Here is a 21761-nt window from a genome sequence, read left to right as displayed (position 1 = left end):
CTCCCAGGAAAAGGCCCAGCGGTTTTCCAACCGACATAGGACCATTGGTCCCCAGTTTAAGGTTGGTGATATGGTGTGGTTATCATCAAAAAATATTGCTATGAAGGTGGCTTCTCCTAAGTTTAAGCCCGAGGAACTCCCTCTTCTGGTAAAGAAAGGTAGTGAGCCTGATTATCAAACACCTGAGGCTGATGATGACTGGCTGAGTGGAGTTACGGACTGGATATAAGGCTGCCGACGCCCTTCTGCCCTGCGGGTGATTTCTCTGTGGGATCCTTGGAGACCAGTCTGAATTCCTGCTCCTCTAAAGCTAAGTTTGCTGCTCGGCCTTTTGCTTTTGTGCTTTGACTTTGTTTTGCTTTGTTTTTCTGGATTTCTGCCATTCCCTGCTGGGGTGTGCTGAATTCATTTAGCTCTGTCTTCTGAAATTACCTGAGTGCTGATTTAGTTTTTGAAGCCTAGCTGCTTCAGGGCCTTTTTCATATCAGCTTGTTGGCTTATGTCTTTGATAGGGTTTTGGCAGATTGCAGACAGCAGCCTTCTTGTCCTTTCCTATCTAGATAGTTGCGGGCCCCGTCTTTGCTCAGCCTATCTTTCTGTCTGTGTTAGTATTTTCATCTTGCTTCATCGTCATTATATGTTGGGGGCTGCCTATTGCTTTGGGGTCTGCTCTGGGGCAGTTTAGATTTCCCCTTTCTTTCTTTAGGCCTATGTAATTCTCCGGCTGTGATCGAGGGGTCTAGGGCTTCGTAGGAACCCCCCACGGCTACTGCTAGCTGTGTTGATAGGTTCAGGGGTCTGCAATCTGATAGTTGCCAACTTCTCTGGTTTTCTGGACTTAGCTCGTATTTCTGCTTTTGCCTCCTACGGTGACTCATTCATAACATGTACCACAGAGCATGTAATAGTATGTGGATGAGTAATTGATTCCATAAAAAAGTTTCAACACTTTTTTGACTGCTATATAACACCAAAATATACCACAGAACACGTAATAGTATATAGATGAGTAACTGAATCCAGAAAAATGTTTCAATGCTTTTTTGCATTGTTATATGTAACTGAAATGTACCACAGAGCATGTCATAGTATATGGATGAGTAATTGAATCCAGAAAAATGTTTCAATGCTTTTTTGGACTGGCATATAACTCCAAAATGTACCATAGAGCACATAATAGTATATGGATGATTAATTGAATCCAGGAAAAAAATTTCAATACTTTTTTTGACTCTTTTATGCCACCTAGAAGTACAACAGAGTATGTAATAGTATTTGGATGAGTAATTGAATACAGAAAAAATATTCAAAGCTTTTTTGGATTGTTAATATCACAAATGTTGTCAGGTGTCCCAGGACCAGATGATCCTTTCCTATCCCTAACACTATGGGTGCCCTAGCTCTTCCTGTACCCTAGATTACTTCTGATGGTGAAGATGCCGGGGCCCCATACCTTGCTCCTGGATCCTCCCTCAGTCTGCACCCTTACTAATAGAGATATACACCTAAGTAAAACCAAAGTAGGAGAAGAAGAGGAATTAGCACACATCCCAAAACCTAGCAACAGTCACAGATAAATCCATCAAATACCTTCTAAAATAACAGTCACCAACCAACAACCTCCAGGCATGCAGCATAAGCTACTCTGACAATGAGTGCTTGCCAGGGCCAAGATTGTATAAGAGATGGGAATGGCTAACAGTGAACAGCTGAGCCTTAATGCAGGAAAGCTTCCAAGAGCTCTCAACTGAACAGATTAACCCCTTACACTGCTAAAGGAAACTGGCACCATTTAATATGAAGGTGAAGTGCTTCTATTCAGTACAAAAGTAGGATAAATAAGACATTGCGGTCTTTTTGCTCCTCTCTGCCGTGGTAAACCCATGACATTTTTATAACATGGACTTGTACCACAGAGCACGTAATATTATATGAATGAGTAATTGGATACAGAAAAATGTACCACAATACTCTATGGATGACAATATAGTAATTGTTTTCACCCAAAAAATAAAAATGCTGTCAACTGCTGTAGCTATATGTTTAGCAACGGACTGCAAAGCCCTAGTCCCTGCCTAGAGACTGTATTCAGCCACTCTCCCTGCTCCTGCAACTTTCTCTGCCTCCCTAGGCTAAATGCAGAATGTTCAATGAAGGAACAAAATGAAAAAATGTCCAGTTCAATATAAGAAAATATTTATTATGAGATATACAACAAAGTGAGGTGGGGTGGGGGACAAATATCAAAAAAGAGGGCACAATACAAGGGACAACATTGATTGCAAAATAATGTAGCAAGAAAGCGGTAAAATAATAAATATTTAAAGATATGTTATAAAACCACAGAGGTCAAAATGCCAAATATATGTGCCACTAAATAAGGTAAAAAAAAATTGCAATCAAGAATCTAACAGTGTGCAAATATGAGGTATCATATAGAGAATAAAGTGCAGATGCAAGCAAATCATTGGGGGTGGCTAAAGCAAAGCAGCAACCTAAAGGTCAGGTAGATAATGAAGAAATAAATATATATATATATATATATATATGTGCTGCTGACTTAAATAAGTCAAATAAATAGCCTCCCAAACTTTACCTTGTGCACACGTGGAGAGTCCCCAGGATGTGCCCTGCCCCGATGAGCGTTTCGGTGTCTGCCTTCGTCATCCTGGGATACTCACTGTGCTGTTTGGTGACATGGTGTATCACACTCAACATGGACCAGAGGAAGCGAAGGAAAGAGTTGTCTCAGGAGATTAGAAAGAAAATTATATACAAACATGTTATAGGTAAAAGTTATAAGACCATCGCCAAGCAGCTTGATGTTCCTGTGACTACAGTTGCACATATTATTCCGAAATTTAAGCTCCATGGAACTGTAGCCAACCTCCCTGGACGTAGCCGCAGGAAGAAAAATGATGACAAATCAAAGAGACTGATAATAGGAATGGTAACAAAAGAGGACAGAAAAACTTCTAAACAGATTTAGGCTGTGTGCCCACGTTGCGTTTTTTTTAAGCATTTCCGCAGCGTTTGTGCCAACTCAGATGCTAAAGAAACGCTTAAAAGATACTTCAAATTAATTTGCATGCTTTTTTGGCTTTTTGTGCCAATGCATGCGTTTTTAACCGCTCAGGAATCGCTTAGCAGCTAAAAACGCAGCATGCTCATTAATTTCTGCATTGCTGAGCGTTTTTAGCCTTCCCCAATGTTCCCAGAAAACGCGTGTCAAAAAACGCGTCAAAAACGCTCGGCTTCTTTGCACAAAACACGCAAGAATCGGGCGGAAAAAAGACGCGCGTTTTCTGGGAAGGGGATCATTTTCCTGAGCGTTGAAAATACGCTAGCGTGGGTATATAGCCTAAAGGTGAACTTCAAGCTCAAAGAACATCAGTGTCAGATCGCAACATTCGTCGTTGTATGAGCCAACATGGACTTCATTTGAGACGACCAAGGAGGACACCCTTGTTGAAAAAAATCATAAAAAAGCCAGACTGGAATTTGCCAAACTACATGTTGACAAGCCACAAAGCTTCTGGGAGAATGTCCTATGGACAGATGAGACAAAAATTGAACTTTTTGGCAAAGCACATCAGATCTATGTTGACAGATGGAAAATGAAGCATATCAAGAAAGGAACACTGTCTCTTCTGTGAAACATGGAGGAGGCTCTGTTATGTTCTGGGGCTGCTTTTCTGCATCTGGCACACAGTGTCAAGAATCTTTTCAGGGTACAATGAAATCTCAAGACTTTCAAGGGATTCTAGAGAGAAATGTGCTGCTCAGTGTCAGAAAGCTTGGACTCAGTTGCAGGTCATGGGTCTTGCATCAGGATAATGACCCAAAACACACAGCTAAAAACACCCAAGAATGGCTAAGAGGGAAACATTGGACTATTTTGAAGTGGCCTTCTATGTGCCCTGACCTAAATCCTATTGCGCATCTTTGGAAAGAGCTGAAACATGCCGTCTGGAAAAGGAAACCTTCAAACACAAGACAACTGGAACACTCTTGAGGAGTGGACCAAAATACCTGTCGAGAGGTGCAGAAGTCACCTTGACAGTTACAGGAATCGTTTAATTACAGTGATTGCCTCAAAAGATTGTGCAACAAAATATTAAGTTAAGGGTACCATCGTTTCTGTCCAGGCCTATTTCATGAGTTTTATTTATTTTTTTTAAATTCTGTGGAAGCATGGTTGAAAATCAATGTCTGACTTTCATTTGTTTATTTTCATGGATTTTTTAATTTATTATTACTTTTGTCAGATTCAAGTTATTTCTGTGACCATTGTGGGTTTTTCTGTCATTAAACGAGAGGTACCAAAAATTTTGACCACGTGTGTACAGTACATATATATATATATATATATATATATATATTATGTGTAAAAAATGATATATACATATAACTAGCTTGGCCCGTGCGAAATTTTCACACATTGGTCGTCGGGGGCACAGGCAATTTCAGAAAAAGCAAGCTTGTCAAATGTAAATGTATTTCATGAGATGATGAACACAGACAGGTATTTATATATGTAGATTGGTAATACAATAAATTCGTTTGCAGGTCATTGTGTCTTTCTGCAGGTTTATGAAAATGAATGTTTAAACTGTATTTAGTGATAAAATCGTGAATGTGTGGTTTGTTTGGCTCTTTTCTTGCTGAGAGAGGCAAATTTACCTTTCAAATGGTGTATTGTGTGTGGGGCAAAGTAATCAGCAAAAAAGCAGTGCATGTATACAAATGTTTGCATATGTGACTCACCTGCAGTGACGTGTGTAATCCTCCAATGTGACTGAAATAGCCTGGGCAAGCTGGAAAGACCCCAAGGCAAATGTTTGGATTTGTTTGTGATGTCTGTAAGCAGCTTTGTGGTAGTGTGCTTTGGGGTAGTGTTGCTGTCACCAGCAGGTAATTTGACCTTTCAAATGGTGTATCATTTGTTTGTGTGGGTGGAGTATGAACGGAGCAAGTGTGCAATTCAATAGGCAGTGCATGTTGGCAAATGTGTTTGCATATGTGCCTCACCTGCAGTGAGGTGTGCAATCCTCCAATTTGGCTAAAATAGGCTGGGCAAGCTCAAAAGCTTCCAAGGCAAATGTTTGGATTTGTTTGTGATGTCTGTAAGTAGCTTTGTGGTAGTGTGCTTTGGGGTACTGTGGTGCCACCTGCAGGTCATTTTTCTTACTGCAGGTTTATGAAAATTAATGTTTAAACTCTATTTTGTTATCAAATCGTGGATGTGTGGCTTGTTTGACTATTTTCTTGCTGAAGGGGGCAAGTTTACCTTTAAAATGGTGTATCATTTGTTTGTGTGGGTGCAGTATGAATGGAGATACAAAGTAATCACTGAAAAACAATGTTTAGAAATAATAGAATAGATAACAAACAAATTGAAGTTTTAATAATAAAAAATGGTTTAATTGTAAAAAAAAACACACTCCAAAACAACACATATTTAAGATCACTGTGTTCATAACGACCTGTACTACAAAATGTTTTATTATTAATGGTACCAACTGAATGTGGTTAAAAAAAATAAAATATACAAAACTCTGCCAGAATTGCAGTTTCTGTTCATCTTTACTGAAAAAATAAATAAATAAAAAATGATCCCAAAATTATATGTATCCCAAAGTGTTACTAATAAAATTGACATCTTGTTCTGCACAAAACAAACTCTTACATCTTTGTGTTCTGGAAAGTGAAATAGTTAGGGCTCTTACAATATTACGACCTAAAAAAAATATTTTATTAAAAAATTAATTTTCTTTTGCAAAAAACAGTAAAACATAAAAAATATAAATTGGGTATCACTGTAATTGTACAAACATGCTAAGTAAAGTAAACATGTTAGGGCTAGTGTTGAGCATTCCGATACTGCAATATCGGGTATCGGCTGATATTCGCGGTATCGGAATTCCAATACTGAGTTCCGATACTTTTAGTATATCGAATACCCGAATCGGAAGTTCCCATAATGCAATGAGCCAGTTTAATTTTATTCAGCCAATGAGGATCCTAAGACTAAGGCTACTTTATCAACCGCTGTAGCTTTCTTTTGCCTTGTACTGTAGCGCTGTTCACGGCTGTCTGTGAGGACTCTGTGAGTGCAGCTCATGCTGTAGTGTGTTCTGCAGACACCTCTGGTTGTAGTCCACTCAGCGTGCGTCACTGCCTCATACATTGTCCTTTTTTGTATTAGTGCTGCTCATTTTTCCTGATTTCTCCTATTAGTGTGGTTCCATCCGTATCCAGCTAGATTGCTTGCAAACACTATATAGGAATAGATAGAGGAGCCTTTCTGCAGCCGTGCAGCACTAGTGCACAGTTCTCTGCACTGTTCACGGCTGTCTGCGAGGTCTCTGTGTGTGAGTGCAGCTTACGCTGTAGTGTGTTCCGCAGCCAGCCACCTCCGGTTGTAGTCCGCTCAGCGTGCGTCACTGCCTCATACATTGTCCTTTTTTGCATTAGAGCTGCTCATTTTTCCAGATTTCTCCTATTAGTGTGGTTCCATCCGTATCCAGCTAGAATATTTGCAAACACTATATAGGAGTAGATAGAGGAGCCTTTCTGCTGGCTTGTGCCCTGCAGCCCCAGCCAGATTAGTATTAGCCTATTTTTGGAGACTCTATTGCATTGTAGGTTACCTTCCTGCATTGTAATAGCTCCAAAAAGTTTGTGATACTATCGGTTTTACATCTTTGGGCACATCCAGTGTCTTTTTGTGAAAAAAAAAAGTTAATAAAGTTCACCAAACACTCCACTTTACAGTTGTGAAGGCCACATTAGCTCATAATTAACCCCTTCCTGACATGAGACGTACTATCCCGTCCATGGGACCCGGGCCCCTATGCCCATGGACGGGATAGGACGTCTACCGCGATCAGCGGCGCCCATGTGGTGAGCGCCGCTGATCGCGGCCGGGTGTCAGCTGATTATCACAGCTGACACCCGGCACAATGTGTCAGGGGCGGTCACGGACCGCCCCCGACACGTTAACCCCTTGCACACTGCGATCAAACATGATCGCGGTGTACCGGGGGGTTAAAGGGAAGCATCGGCAGGGAGGGGGCTCCCTCCGTGCTTCCCTGAGCCCCCCACGGCAGCGCAATGTGCAGCGCTGCTGCCGGGGGCTCCTTTTCTGCAGGCCTCCGAATCCAAGATGGCGATGGGGGCCTTCGGGGGCCTGCAGGAAGCTGGCTTCCTCAGTGCCTGCAAAGCGCAGGCATGAGGAAGCCTTCTGCAGTGCCTGTGACAGATTGCTGATCTGTCACAGTGATCTGTGATGTGACAGATCAGCGATCTGTCACAGGACAGTGATGTCCCACCTGGGACTATTTAATAAAGTAAAAAAAAAATAAAAAAAAAGTGTTAAAATAAATAAAAAAAACAATCGCCAAATAAATTAGAAAAAAAAAAAATATTCCCCCAAATAAATCAATTTTTTAGAAATTAAAAAAAAACAATAAAAGTACACATATTAGGTATCGGCGCGTCCGTAACGACCCGCCCTATAAAACTGTCCCATTAGTTAACCCCTTTAGCGAACCCCTTAAAAAATAAAAATAAAAAACGAAGCAATAAATAATGATTTATTATCATACCGCCAAACAAAAAGTGTAATAACGCGCGATCAAAAAGACGCATATAAATATCCATGGTACCGCTGAAAACGTCATCTTGTCCTGCAAAAAACGAGCCACCACACAGCATCATCCGCAAAAAAATAAAAAAGTTATAGCTCACAGAATAAAGCGATGCAAAAATAATTATTTTTTATATAAAATAGTTTTCATTGCATAAAACCGACAAAACATAAAAAAAGACCTAAATAAGTTATCTCTGTAAGCGTACTGACCCGAAGAATAAAACCGCTTTATCAATTTTATCGCACACGGAACGGTGTAAACGCACCCCCCCAAAAGAAATTCATGAAACGCTGGTTTTTGTTCATTCTGCGTCCCAAAAATAGGAATAAAAAGCGATCAAAAAATGTCACATGCCCGAAAATGGTACCAATAAAAACGTCAACTCGTCCCGCAAAAAATAAGACCTCACATGACTCGGTGGGTCAAAATACGGAAAAATTAGAGCTCTCAATATGTGGTGATGCAAAAACTATTTTTACAATAAAAAGCGTCTTTTAGCGTGTGACAGCCGCTAAACATATAAACCGCCATAAATAGTAAATCAAACCCCCCGTTATCACCCCCTTAGTTAGGAAAAAATAATAAAATAAAAAAAATGTATTTATTTCCATTTTTCCATTAGGGTTAGGGTTAGGGCTAGGGTTAGGGTTAGGGCTAGGGTTAGGGTAGGGTTAGGGCTAGGGTTAGGGTTAGGGCTAGGGTTAGGGCTAGGGTTAGGGCTGAGGTTAGGGTTAGGGGTGTGTTGGGGTTCGGGTTGGAGTTAGAATTGGGGGTTTCCACTGTTTGGGCACATCAGGGGCTCTCCAAATGCAACATGGCGTCTGATCTCAATTCCAGCCAATTCTGAGTTGAAAAAGTCAAATGGTGCTCCTTCCCTTCCAAGCTCTGCCATGCGCCCAAACAGTGTTTTACCCCCACATGTAGGGTATCAGCCTACTCAGGTCAAATTGCAAAGCAATTTTTGGGGTCCAATTTCTCCTGTTACCCTTAGGAAAATAAAAAATTGGGGGCAAAAATATCATTTTTGTGGAAAAAAATGATTTTTTTATTTTCACGCCCGAATGTTATAAACTTCTGTGAAGCACTTGGGGGTTCAAAGTGCTCACCACACATCTAGATAAGTTCCGTGGGGGGCCTAGTGTCGAAAATGGGGTCACTTGTGGGGAGTTTCAATAGTTTAGGTACATCAGGGGCTCTCCAAACGCACATGACACCCGCAGACCATTCCATCAAAGTCTGCATTCCAAAATGTCACTGCTTCCCTTCCGAGCCCCGACGTGTGTCCATACAGTAGTTTTCTCCCACATATGGGGTGTCAGCGTACTCATGACAAATTGGACAACAACTTTTGGGGTCCAATTTCTCCTGTTACCCTTGGGAAAATAAAAAAATTGGGGACTAATTGATCATCTTTGTGGAAAAAATACGATTTTTTTTATTTTCATGCCCGGGCATTATAAACTTCTGTGAAGCCCTTGGGGGTTCAAAGTGCTCACCACACATCTAGATAAGTTCCTTAGGGGGTCTAGTTTTCAAAATGGGGTCATTTGTGGGGGGTTTCCACTGTTTAGGTACATTAGGGGCTCTCCAAAGGCAACATGACACCCGCAGACCATTCCATCAAAGTCTGCATTCCAAAACGTCACTACTTCCCTTCCGAGCCCCAACGTGTGCCCATACAGTAGTTTTCTCCCACATATGGGGTATCAGCATACTCAGGACAAATTGGACAACAACTTTTGGGGTCCAATTTCTCCTGGTACCCTTGGGAAAATAAAAAAATGGTGACTAAAAGATCATGTTTGTGGAAAAAATACAAATTTTTTATTTTCACGCCCGGGCGTTATAAACTTCTGTGAAGCACTGGGGGGTTCAAAGTGCTCACCACACATCTAGATAAGTTCCTTGGGGGGTCTAGTTTACAAAATGTACATCAGGGACTCTCCAAACGTGACATGGCGTCCGATCTGAATTCCAGCCAATTTTGCATTGAAAAAGTCAAACAGCGCTCCTTCCATTCTGAGCTCTGCCATGCGCCGAAACAGTCGTTCCCCCCACATATCAGGTATCAGCATACTCAGGACAAATTGCACAATAACTTTTGCAGTACAATTTCTCCTGTTACCCTTGGTAAAATAAAAAAAATTGAACCTGAAGTATTTTTTTTGTGAAAAAAAGTTAGATGTTCATTTTTTTTTTAAATATTCATAAAAATTCCTGTGATGCACCTAAAGGGTTAATAAACTTCTTGAATGTGGTTTTGAGCACCTTAAGGGGTGCAGTTTTTAGAATGGTGTCACTTTTGGGTATTTTCTATCATATAGACCCCTCAAAGTGACCTCAAATGTGATGTGGTCCTAAAAATAAAATGGTGTTGTAAAAATGAGAAATCGCTGGTCAACTTTTAACCCTTATAACTTCCTAACAAAAAAAAATTTTGGTTCCAAAATTGTGCTGATGTAAAGTAAACATGTGGGAAATGTTAGTTATCAAGTTTTTTGTGTGCTGTATCTCTGTGATTTAAGGGTATAAAAATTCAAAGTTGGAAAATTGCGAAATTTCGCCAAATTTCTGTTTTTCTCACAAATAAACGCAAGTTATTTGAATGAAATTTTACCACTAACATGAAGTACAATATGTCATGAGAAAACAATGTCAGAATTACCGGGATCCATGGAAGCGTTCCAGAGTTATGACCTCATAAAGGTACAGTGGTCAGAATTGTAAAAATTGGCCCGGTCATGAACGTGCAAACCACCCTTGGGGGTGAAGGGGTTAAAGTCTAGTCCACACTTTATAAAATTAGTGTTTCTTATACCTGTTAGCAGCTGTTCAGGAATAAGCACACTAAGCCCTTAGTACTTTTCTGCCTATCTTTATCAGTCTACCAAGATGAAGAATGCAGGGAGTAAGGCACGTGGTTGTGGGTGTGGAGTTTCTTCAGGGAGAGGATGTGGGGATTCAGTGCCTGCTGTGGGCACTAGTGACTCAGCATCCCCCAGTTTTAGCAGGGAACAGTCCTTTATGTGCAGCTTCGTAGGAGCTCGCCGTACCCCACTGCTGCGGGGCGAACAAATTGAAGCCGTTGTCGGATGGATGGCAGCTAACGCATCGACTTCAATTAGTTCCAGATCCTCTCAGGTCCAGAGCACTGAAGAGCACCCGTCTGTCTCTTCACCACCTGCCAAATTGCCCAGGCAGTCAGAGAGCCCTGGACAGGAGCCATCTCTACTTCTGTTCTCTGAATCTGTTGGCTTGGAAAGAGGGGGCCAGCCAAGCAGCATTCGAGAATTTGAAGAAGAGGTAGTATGCAGTGATGCGCAACAGCTTTGTCTCTCTGAATCTGAAGAGGCGGGTGGGCCAGTGCCTATGGTCAGCACACCTCAGTACGCATCTGATGAGACTCAGGTGCCACTTTCTGGTGCGTACTGTGCTGTCGAGACTACCCAGGAGAAGCAGTCGTAGTGTAGATGATGAGGTCCTTGACCCATCATGGCGTGAGGTACAGGAAGGTGGTGGGAGCAGCTCTGAGGAAGAGATTCCCCGAAAGGCCAAAAAAGGAGGGAGAGGGAGGGGGCAGACTCGGTTGCTTGTAGCCTCCACTTCGGCACCCATTAGGAGCATGCCTCTTCCAAAACCCAAAACAAGCGTTCCCAAGACTTGCAGTGCCTGGTCCTTTTTTGACACAGTTGCAGATGACATTTGCTTTGTCAAATGCAAGCTGTGTAATCAGAAAATGAAAAGAGGGAAAAGTGTCAGCAACCTCAATACCACAAATATGTGGAAACATGTGCGGACCAAGCACGTGGTGGAGTTACAAAGACACACTGAAGACCTAGGCCAACCTACAGCGCCACCTACCACCTCTTCAGCTCATGTTGTAGTCTCTTCCTCCAGCTCACACACAGCTGGTTCGGCTTCCTCACAGGATCGCCATGGAAGAACCTCTGGCACTGTTGTACAGAGACACAGTGTCATTCCACCCACAGCACCACGTTCCCTATCATCCTCACACTCCCATACCAGTCTACAGCCATCGGTAGCACAGGCATGGGAGAAAACGCGCCCATACTCGGCAAACCACCCCCGAGCACAGGCTCTGAACACTGGGATTGCAAAACTACTGTCCCTTGAAAAGCTGTCATTCAGGCTGGTGGAGACTGACACCTTCCGTAACTTCATGGCATTGGCAGTCCCACAATACAACGTGCCCAGCCGCTTTTATTTCAGCAGGCAAGCAGTCCCTGCCCTGCAAAAGCATGTGGAGGGAAAAATTAAACATGCGCTACTAAACGCCATCAGTAGCAAGGTCCACCTGACCACCGATGCGTGGACCAGTAACCATGGACAGGTAAGATATCTTTCCCTCACTGCCCATTGGGTAAATGTTGTGGAGCCGGGTACAGATCTTGAGAGTGGCGCTGTACGTTTTCTGCCAACTCCAAGGATTGCAGGAATCCAGTCTGTACACATTGTCTCCTCCTCATACTCCAGTTCCTCTGAATCAGCGCTGCAGGAGCTGTCACAGTCTACCTCCACAGGGACATGTGAACGCTTACCTGTTATGACCGATTTGAGCACAGCCATGGCCAAACCTCAACAGGCCGTATTGAAATTAATTTATTTGGGGAATCGAAGCCACACAGTGCAGGAGCTCTGGAATGCCATCAAGCAGGAGAGCGACGTGTGGTTTGTGCCAGCGAATCTCCAGCCAGGCATGGTAGTGTGTGACAATGGCCGAAATCTGGTGGCAGCTCTGGGCCTAGGCAACCTCACTCACATCCCATGTGTGGCACATGTGCTCAACTTGGTCGTGCAGAGTTTTTTGAGGGACTATCCGGATCTTGATGCACTGCCGCACAAGGTCCGCATAGAGTGCGCTCACTTGCGGCGTTCCAGCATGGCAAGATCGCGCATTGCAGCTCTGCAGCGCCGGTTCCGCCTTCCGGAACATCGCATCATATGTGACCTACCCACCAGGTGGAATTCAACGTTACATATGTTGGAGAGGTAGCAGGCAGCAGTAATGGAGTACCAGCTGCACCACGCGCAGACAAGTCGCACTGCGCGCCGTTCACACTTCACCACCACTGAGTGGGCCTCTATGAAGGACATCTGCCACATTTTGCGTGCCTTCGATGATTCCACGCGGATGGTGAGTGCAGATGATTCACTAGTCAGCATGACTGTCCCCCTTATCTGCCTGCTTGAAAAAACACTGCAAGCACTATGGGAGGAGGTTGTGGAAGAGGTGGAGGATGAGGAGTCACAAATGCCATCTGCTTCTGGACAATCTGCGCAACATGGTTCCTCACAAAGGCCTAGGCAGGGGACACTTTGTGAGGAGGATGAGGAGGCGTCAATGGAGGAGGAAGACATCTGTCCAGAGGAGGGAGGTACACAATGCTCTAGTAGTCAGTATGTAGAGCGAGGGTGGGGTGATGCAGAGCAGGCAGAGATGATGCCTCAAGCAGGGGACAGCATTTCTTGGCCAGTTGGCAGTCTGCAGCACATGGTTGATTTCATGCTGCAGTGCCTGAGAAACGACCGCCGCATCGCCCACATTCTCAACACGGCTGATTATTGGGTGTACACGCTCCTAGATCCTCGATACAGGGACAACTTACAAAGCCTCATAACACTGTTGAACCGGGAGCGTAAAATGCGGGAGTAGCAAGACACACTGGTGCATTCCATCATGTTCTCCATTCCACCCGAGAGCAGTGCTGCTAGAGCTTTACAAAGCAGCTCAGTGCGTCAAGACAGTGGAGGAAGCTCTGCACAAAGAGGGAGCAGAAGCAGCGCCTCAGCACAAGGCAAGACCAGTATGGCCCAAATGTGGCAAAGTTTTGTGTCCCCGCCACAAATGTCTACACAATCACAGACGGCTCCAGTCAGCAGGAGGCAACGTTTCCGTCAGATGGTGACAGACTACATGTCTTGCCCTCTCAGTGGTCTCCCACACTGCTTTTCCCCCTTCAAGTTTTGGGTCTCTAAGCTGGATACATGGCCAGAGCTTAGCCAGTATGCATTGGAGGTGCTGGTTTGCCCTGCTGCTAATGTATCGGAACACGTCTTTAGTGCCGCAGGTGGTGTACTAACAGACCGTCGCATGCGACTATCCTCCGATAACGTTGACCGGCTTACTTTTCTGAAAATGAACAAGGCCTGGATCTCGCAGGAATTTGCCAGTCCTCTTCCAGATTAAATAATTGGTTGGCAACAGTGTCCAGGCCTCCTGTTGTGTTCATGTTTCTACCACCTGAACTGTAATCCCTGGGCTCCAACACCGCCAGTTGCTGCTCATAAGTGCCGTATGCACAGTCAACACATGCTAGAGTGTTATTGGGGTTCAGTAACGTCAGCTCATCCCCTGCTGTGTGTCCAGCAATTTCGGCTGCTCTGTCCACATTCACACTACTACATATATTAAACTTGTTCCAATTAATCCTCTGGCTACACTCTGTTTCTACTGTAATCCCTGGGCTCCAACACCACCAGTTGCTGCTCAGAAGTGTCTTTGGCACGGGTATTCCCTCCTGCCCAGCCTGGTTCCAGCACACCAGCTATTTCCGGGTAGTGTCAACGTCACTTTGCCTCCAATACGTTGTACTGTCGTGTTGTGGTCGGGTTAGCCGACTCTATGGTGTCTGCAGTTTAGGTGCTTCCTATGTGGGCTGCGGGATCTGGCAATGAAGGCTGGTTCCGTAGTGCCAATAGGACAAGCTCCCCCTGTAGGACTGTGGGTTTCGGTAACTCCGTCCGGCTCGCGGCCTTGCAACTTTTTTTTTCATGTGTACCTTCTGCTGCCTATTTGAGTTCCAGTACCATTAGCTGGTTCTTTGGAAGTCAATCTTGAATATGTCCCCCTGGGTTCCAGTAATGTCAGTTGGTTCCAGGCAGAGCCTTTGGCTTAGGTGCCTCCTTCTCGGTATCCGAGTTCCACCAACGTCTGCTGGTCCTTGGTAGTGCTTTCTGGCACAGGTACCTCCTGCTTAGTAACCGGGTTCCAGTACCATCAGCTGGTCCTCGGTAGTTCCATTGGCTCTTGTACCTTCGGCTACCCATCCAGGTTCCAGTACTGTCAGCTGGTTCTCAGCAGTTCCTCAACCTTCTTGTACCTTCTGCTACATTTCCAAGTTAATGCTTTTTGAAATGGTTTTTGGTAATCACTCTGGATCTCCCTGACGATGACCCTAAAGATGACGACCCTGAAGACCACCCCGAAGAAAACGACAACCCCGAAAACGACGACCCTGAAGACCACCCCGAAGAAGACCAAGAAGATGACCCTGAAGAGGATGATGAAGGAGAAAGTAGTGAAACATAAATATCTGACAAAATATAAAAAGGCTTAACATAGTCAATATCTTTTTAAATTATGTGCCCACGTAGCGTTTAAATTCGGACACTGAAAACCGGATTCCTTCCCAGAAATTGTGCGTTTTTTCTGCGCGATTTCACCGCAATTTTACTGTGATTATGATCGCGATTTTGCCGCGATTTTCGCATGTGATATTCAAGCACTTTCCAAGCGATTTGAAGCATCGCTTGGAAAGTGATTGACAGGTTGGTCACACTCGTCAAACATAGTGTTTGACGAGTGTGACCAGATTTTTACCATTGAGGCCGCCTATGTGGCATCAATAGTAAAAGATAGAATGTTAAAAATGCTAAAAAAATAAAAAATCGGGGTATATTTACCTTCCGACGTCCCGCGCTGTCTCAGCAACGCTCCCGTTCCCAGCGATGCCTTGCGAGACCTGTGATGACGTTGGTCTCGCGTTGCTATAGCGATCTTGCGAGACCGCTAGAGTCACGCGAGACTACGTCATCACAGGACCTTGCCGCAAGGCATTACTGGGAACGTTTAGGCCGGGAAGGCAGCGCGGGACGTCGGAAGGTAAATATACCCCGATTTTTTATTTTTTATTCTTTTTTTTACAGGGGTATGGTACCCAGGGCCTGGAGGACAGTCTCCTCTCCTCCACACCGTGGGTACCCACCGCATATGAGACGCTTAACTTCCCGCATGGTGGGCATAGCCACATGCGGGAAGTAAGCGATTCTCATGCATTCCTATGGGTGCGGAATCGCGGCAATTCTTTGCGATTCCGCACAAAAGAATGAGCATGCTGCGATTTTTTTCCGCGATGCGATTCCGCCGTGGAAAAAAGCGCAGCATTAGCACAGCATGTGCGGAATGCCATAGGAATGCATGGGGTGAGTTCTGTACACGATTTTTAAACATTTTCGCTGCGTTTTCGCACCGAAAATCGAGGCAAAAATCCTTAAAAATCGCATCGTGGGCACACAGCCTAACTTCGAACGTCTTAAAAAAAAAAAAATAATTCCTGCTATTCCATTTGATTGGGCTAAACCTTTATGCCTTTAATGTCTCCTTCACCTCCCCCATTACATTCTACGTTATTCTTAGTTGTTTTCCTTCATGTAGAATTAACCTACAAGGAAAGTAAGGGTTTATTTTCATTCCGATATTTGTGTCCCATTGACTTGCATTGGTTTCCGGTATCGGAATCGGCGATATCCGATATTTTTGGGGTATCGGTCCGATCCTATCCGATCCGATATTTCCCGATATCGGAAGGTATCGCTCAACACTAGTTAGGGTAAGTTAGGATAGGATATGGGTTGAACTAGATGGACTTAAAGTCTTCCTTCAATCTTAATTACTATGTTACTATGTCAATCATACTGCAAGTGAACACATTAAAAAATAAAATTAAAAACAATATCAGATTTATTGTTTTTTGTTTGTGTCTCATACTAAAAAAAATATGTAAAAATAATCAAAAAGTCTTGTGTACCTAAAAATATTATCAGTAAAAACTACAACTGGTCCCAAAAAAACAAGGTCTTAACCTCATCTACTGAAAAATTAAAAAGCTTTGGGTTTCAAAATTTGACGACCAAAAAACAAAATTTTTGTAAGTCTTTTTTGGGGCTCAAAAGTGGCAAAATAGAAACAAACCTATATAAATTTAGCATTGCTGATCATATCGACCCTTAGAATAAAGATATCATGAGAATTATACAGAATTATTAACATTTTAAAAAAGTACAAAAAAAAAACAGAATTGAATTTTTTGTTAATTTTGCTTCCCAAACAGTGTGATAAAAAGTAATAAAAAAGTTGAATATGGCGCAAAATGGAACCAATAAAATCAAGTTTGCCATGCAAAAAAATAAGCTCGTCTGACTGACAGTGTATAACTTTTGGCTCTCAGAAAATGGCAGCACAAAAACAAACAATGTTTTTTTGTGTATTTATTGTACAAAGTAGTTAAACAGAAATAAAACTATATATTGTGCATTTTGTATTGCCATATTTGTACTGTCCCACAGAATAAAGTCAACACTTGTTTTTACAGCACAGAGAACAGCGTAGAATTTTGAAAGCAACTAAACAGCACAAGAACTGTTGTTCTGTTCATATTCCTTCTCATAATAATTTATATGTACCCCAAAATGATGCCACTGACAAATACGACTCATCATAAAAAACAAGCCTGCATATGACTATGTTGCAAAAAATATGTTGTAAAATCTTGGAAAGCACAATAGAGAAGTGATAAAATGGTCTAGTATAAAGTCCAAATCTGGTTGTGACGTTGTGCTGTCCCTCTGCAATCACAAGGATGCCTCTTTTGTTGCTGTTTCCTCATGGATCTTCGCTACTTGACCATCAGCAAATGTCTGCTGGACCTGGAGCGGAAAAGATTGGGTCCCAGCTCTTGACAGGCGACATAGTGCGCAGATCCTGGCCTTGACTGGTGCATTCGGAACTCTGTGTCTACACGGACATAGTCTGAAACTTGTTAGGCTGTGACCAGAATTCTGGTGGCGCAGACATCTCACTAAGGCCTTTCATGCTGTCCTCAGAACCATTCCTGGTCCGTGCCTGCTCATCTCTCTCTTGGCACCAAATGTGCTTGTGGTTTGGCGAGCAGGACTTTTACATCCCAGAACTCTGTCCTACAAGTTACCTGACCAGGTCCAGCACTCGAAGCTGCTCCCTCTGCAATTCTTCCGCTACAAATTGGCTCCATCTGATAGTGCCCGAACAGCAGATGGCAGCCTTTCCTCACTATGGTCACATCCCGCAGTGGCTCGTTAGGGATATCACTGCTTCCTCTTACAGCAGCGCCCCCTTATGTTAACAGAAAAAAATGCTGGCTACTGTATAATCAGAAAGATGGCATATTATGTGTGTATATAATTAGCAACTATTTGCCTAGTTGTCAAGTCTATACAGTGTCAGACTAGAATGCCAAGGGCCCACCAGTAACCAACTCCAGTACTCCACTTTTCAGCTTCATGAAAATGTGCTGCTTTTGTCTTTATATAGTGATTCAAGTATAATGTGCCAAGTACTGCTCATGTAAGAGGGCGGTGGTCCGCTCTTGCACAGGGGCCCACCGCAGGATTCTCCGGTGGGCCAGTCCAAGACTGAAACTAGACATCCAATTAGTATAGCAGTTGTTCCTCACATGTGTTCTGCCTTGCATTCAGGTGCAAAGCCAAAGGTGAAAGAAGGGCTTGAATAGCCCGGCCACCAAGGCTCACAGTGGCAGAAGGTCCACCATACATAAGGACAGTCAATTCTTTGAGGCTATCTTTGTCACGCCCATGGGTGGCGCAATATTCCCTGAATTATGGATATATCATGTTCATGTTTGGTGTGGCTAGAATTTTGAAAGTGTGTTCAGCAAGATGAAGGTCTTATTGCTTCTCTAGCAGGTTCCTGGCTGTCGTCTTCTCACCTCAGCTGAGGAAGGGGTGAGAGGGTTGGTGAGACCCTTTATAACATGACATCTACTGAATATCATTGTCAGACCCCAGGGGAAGCAAGAAGTATTGCAGATCTGTCTATATTTCCTGCAGCTTTCTTGTGCACCTAAAGTGCTTGTGGATCCAATTGGTAAGATGCATCTGTATTTTATCCCTTTTATTTTATACGGTTTTGCCTGTATCTAAGTCCTTTTGTTACTCCATCTTGTTTTACTTTTTTACACACTGTATATTTTATTGGATATTGAATCTAAAATGTAATAAATTTGCTCCTCGCTGCTTTAAACTTACCCACAAATCCAGAGGAGGGCAAGAGCAGCTTAGTAGTGTTACCTCATCAGGTGCTCAGGAAAGTTGGGTGGCATGTGTTCTAGTGTGTGAGGCAGTGTGGTCATCTCGCTTGCATATCAAAACAGCAAGTGGTGTCTGTGGGGTGTGCTCAGCTCATTATCAGACTATTGCTTATTGTGATAGGTGAGTGTTAGGAGCAAGACGTGCTTGTGACAAACTGGTAGCAGTGGTGGGACTTGTCACAAACATCAGTCCCTCGTGACATATGAGCCTCGGATGCTACTGCGAAGGGGCTCTGCTTCCCACACTCACTCGTCCTCGCACCTATTGCAATACTCTGACAATGAGCTGAGTGCCCCTCATAGCTGGGTTCATTTATATTGGGGGGGGCTGACAGTGTTCTAATAATGGAAGCCATAGATGACATCATTCAAAACTCCATCCTTAACACCTTATTATTAAATTCACAATCTCAAATGTTTGGAAAAGTTACTTGAACCTTTTGAGTTCTAATATCAAAAGATGTGATCATCTCTATCATCTCTAGTGTCAGCATGTTCTCTGTCTTTTACCATCTTCCTTGATGCAGACGTTCTCCGCCTCGGCTGCTGTTATGTCTATGACCCAGGTAATTCTTTTACATCCTTAGAAATCACTTACCGTAGACTTGTAAGTTGTAATCTTTTTTGTCCACTCCAGCCCTGTTTGAAGATACACAAGTGTACGCTCCTTCATCCGATTTTTGAATTCTTGAAATCCTACAAAGTATTCAGGTGAATAGATCAGATAAATCAGTTATAAATAGTGTTGAGCTTTCCGATACCGCAAGTATCGGGTATCGGCCGATATTTGCCGTATCGGAATTCCGATACCGAGTACCGATACTTTTTTCGTATCGGATACCGGAATCGGAAGTCCAAAATGCAATGAGCCACTTTTGTGGCTCTGATTGGCTGCCGAAATGACGTCATCATGATGCGCTGTCTGTGCGCATCATGATGCGCCGTCAGTTCGGGCCTTCGGGGGGCTGTGCCGACTGTCCGGGGGTCTGTACTGGCCTGCCGGTGGTCTGTGCAGGCTCCGGTGGTCTGTGCCGGCCTGCCGGGGGGCTGTGCCGGCCTGCCGGTGGTCTGTGCAGGCTCCGGTGGTCTATGCCGGCCTGCCGGGGGGCTGTGCCGGCCTGCCGGTGGTCTGTGCAGGCTCTGGGGGTCTGTGCCGGCCTGCCGGGGGGCTGTGCCGGCCTGCCGGTGGTCTGTGCAGGCTCGGGGGTTTGTGCAGGCAGCGTCCGATGGGACTACAAGTCCCATCGGGCGATGCCTGCTACCATGACAGTGATTGACACATTAGCCAATGATGGGACAGTAGTAGTCCCATCTTCCGGCTAATGTGTTGAATGTAAAAAAAAAAAAAAAAAAAAATTTTTTACATGCTACATACATGCTACATACATGCTACATACATACAACATGCATACTACATATATACTACATGTAACATACATACATGCTACATACATACTACATACATAATACATATATACTACATGCATGCAACATACATACAACATATATACTACATGCATGCAACATGCATACTACATATACTATATATACTACATGTAACATACATACTACATATATACTACATGCTACATACATGCAACATACACACTACATGCTACATACATGCAACATACATACTACATACATGCTACATACATGCAACATACATACTACATACATGCTACATACTACATACATGCTACATACATACTACATACATAATACATATATACTACATGCATGCAACATATATACAACATATATACTACATGCATGCAACATGCATACTACATATATACTACATGTAACAGACATACTACATATATACTACATGCTACATACATGCAACATACACACTACATGATACATACATGCAACATACATACTACATACATGCTACATACTACATACATGCTACATACATACTACATATATACCACATGCATGCAACATGCATACTACATATATACTGCATATATACTACATGCATGCAACATACATATATACTACATACAATACATACATATAGACATACAGTACATATAACATAGAGTACATACTCACTGCTGCAATGGCATAAAGTGAGACTAGGGACTTTTTTTTTTTAAAGTGGTGGAGGAATACAGTGTGGAAGGATACCTACCTTCCGTCATTGTATTCCTGGAGCTGGTAGAGAACGGTAGCATCAGCTGATGCTGCTGTTCTCCACGCAAGATGGACGTGGGACCCTCGTGGACTTCTGCGGATCGGGGTAAGTATATTGGTGTTTTTTTATTTTGATATTTATTCCTCAGGCGACAATGGCTTCGGAGATCAAAGTGACAAGTGACGGTGAGTATGTACTCTATGTTATATGTATTGTATGTCTATATGTATGTATTGTAAGTAGTATATATGTATGTTGCATGCATGTAGTATATATGCAGTATATATGTAGTATGCATGTTGCATGCATGTGGTATACATGTAGTATGTATGTTGCATGCATGTAGTGTATGTATGTAGTATGTATGTAGCATGTATGTAGCATGTATGTAGTATGTATGTAGTATGCATGTAGTATATATGTAGTATGTATGTTACATGTAGTATATATAGTATATATGTAGTATGCATGTTGCATGCATGTAGTATATATGTTGTATGCATGTTGCATGCATGTAGTATATATGTATTATGTATGTAGTATGTATGTAGCATGTATGTAGTATGTATGTAGTATGCATGTAGTATATATGTAGTATGTATGTTACATGTAGTATATATAGTATATATATAGTATGCATGTTGCATGCATGTAGTATATATGTTGTATGTATGTTGCATGCATGTATATATATATATGTATATATATTATATGTATTATATATATATGTATGATGTATATATATATATATATATATGTATGATATATGTATTATGTATGTAGTATGTATGTAGC

General features: G+C 42.9%; 1 protein-coding gene across 1 annotated transcript in view; it reads right to left on the bottom strand.

Annotated features, from left to right (window-relative positions):
• Nucleotides 1–21761, bottom strand: part of HMCN1 (hemicentin 1) — a 944468-nt gene that overhangs the window by 347167 nt on the left and 575540 nt on the right. The window contains exon 67 of the mRNA XM_073582913.1: nucleotides 19419–19516. Coding sequence (XP_073439014.1) covers nucleotides 19419–19516 — 98 coding nt within the window. The remainder of the gene's footprint in view (nucleotides 1–19418; nucleotides 19517–21761) is intronic.

This window comes from Dendrobates tinctorius, unplaced genomic scaffold, assembly GCF_039654945.1.
Source record: "Dendrobates tinctorius isolate UK_male_01 unplaced genomic scaffold, ASM3965494v1 ptg000074l, whole genome shotgun sequence".
Classification (NCBI taxonomy): Eukaryota; Metazoa; Chordata; class Amphibia; order Anura; family Dendrobatidae; genus Dendrobates; species Dendrobates tinctorius.
This window is presented reverse-complemented; position numbering and strand designations above follow the sequence as displayed.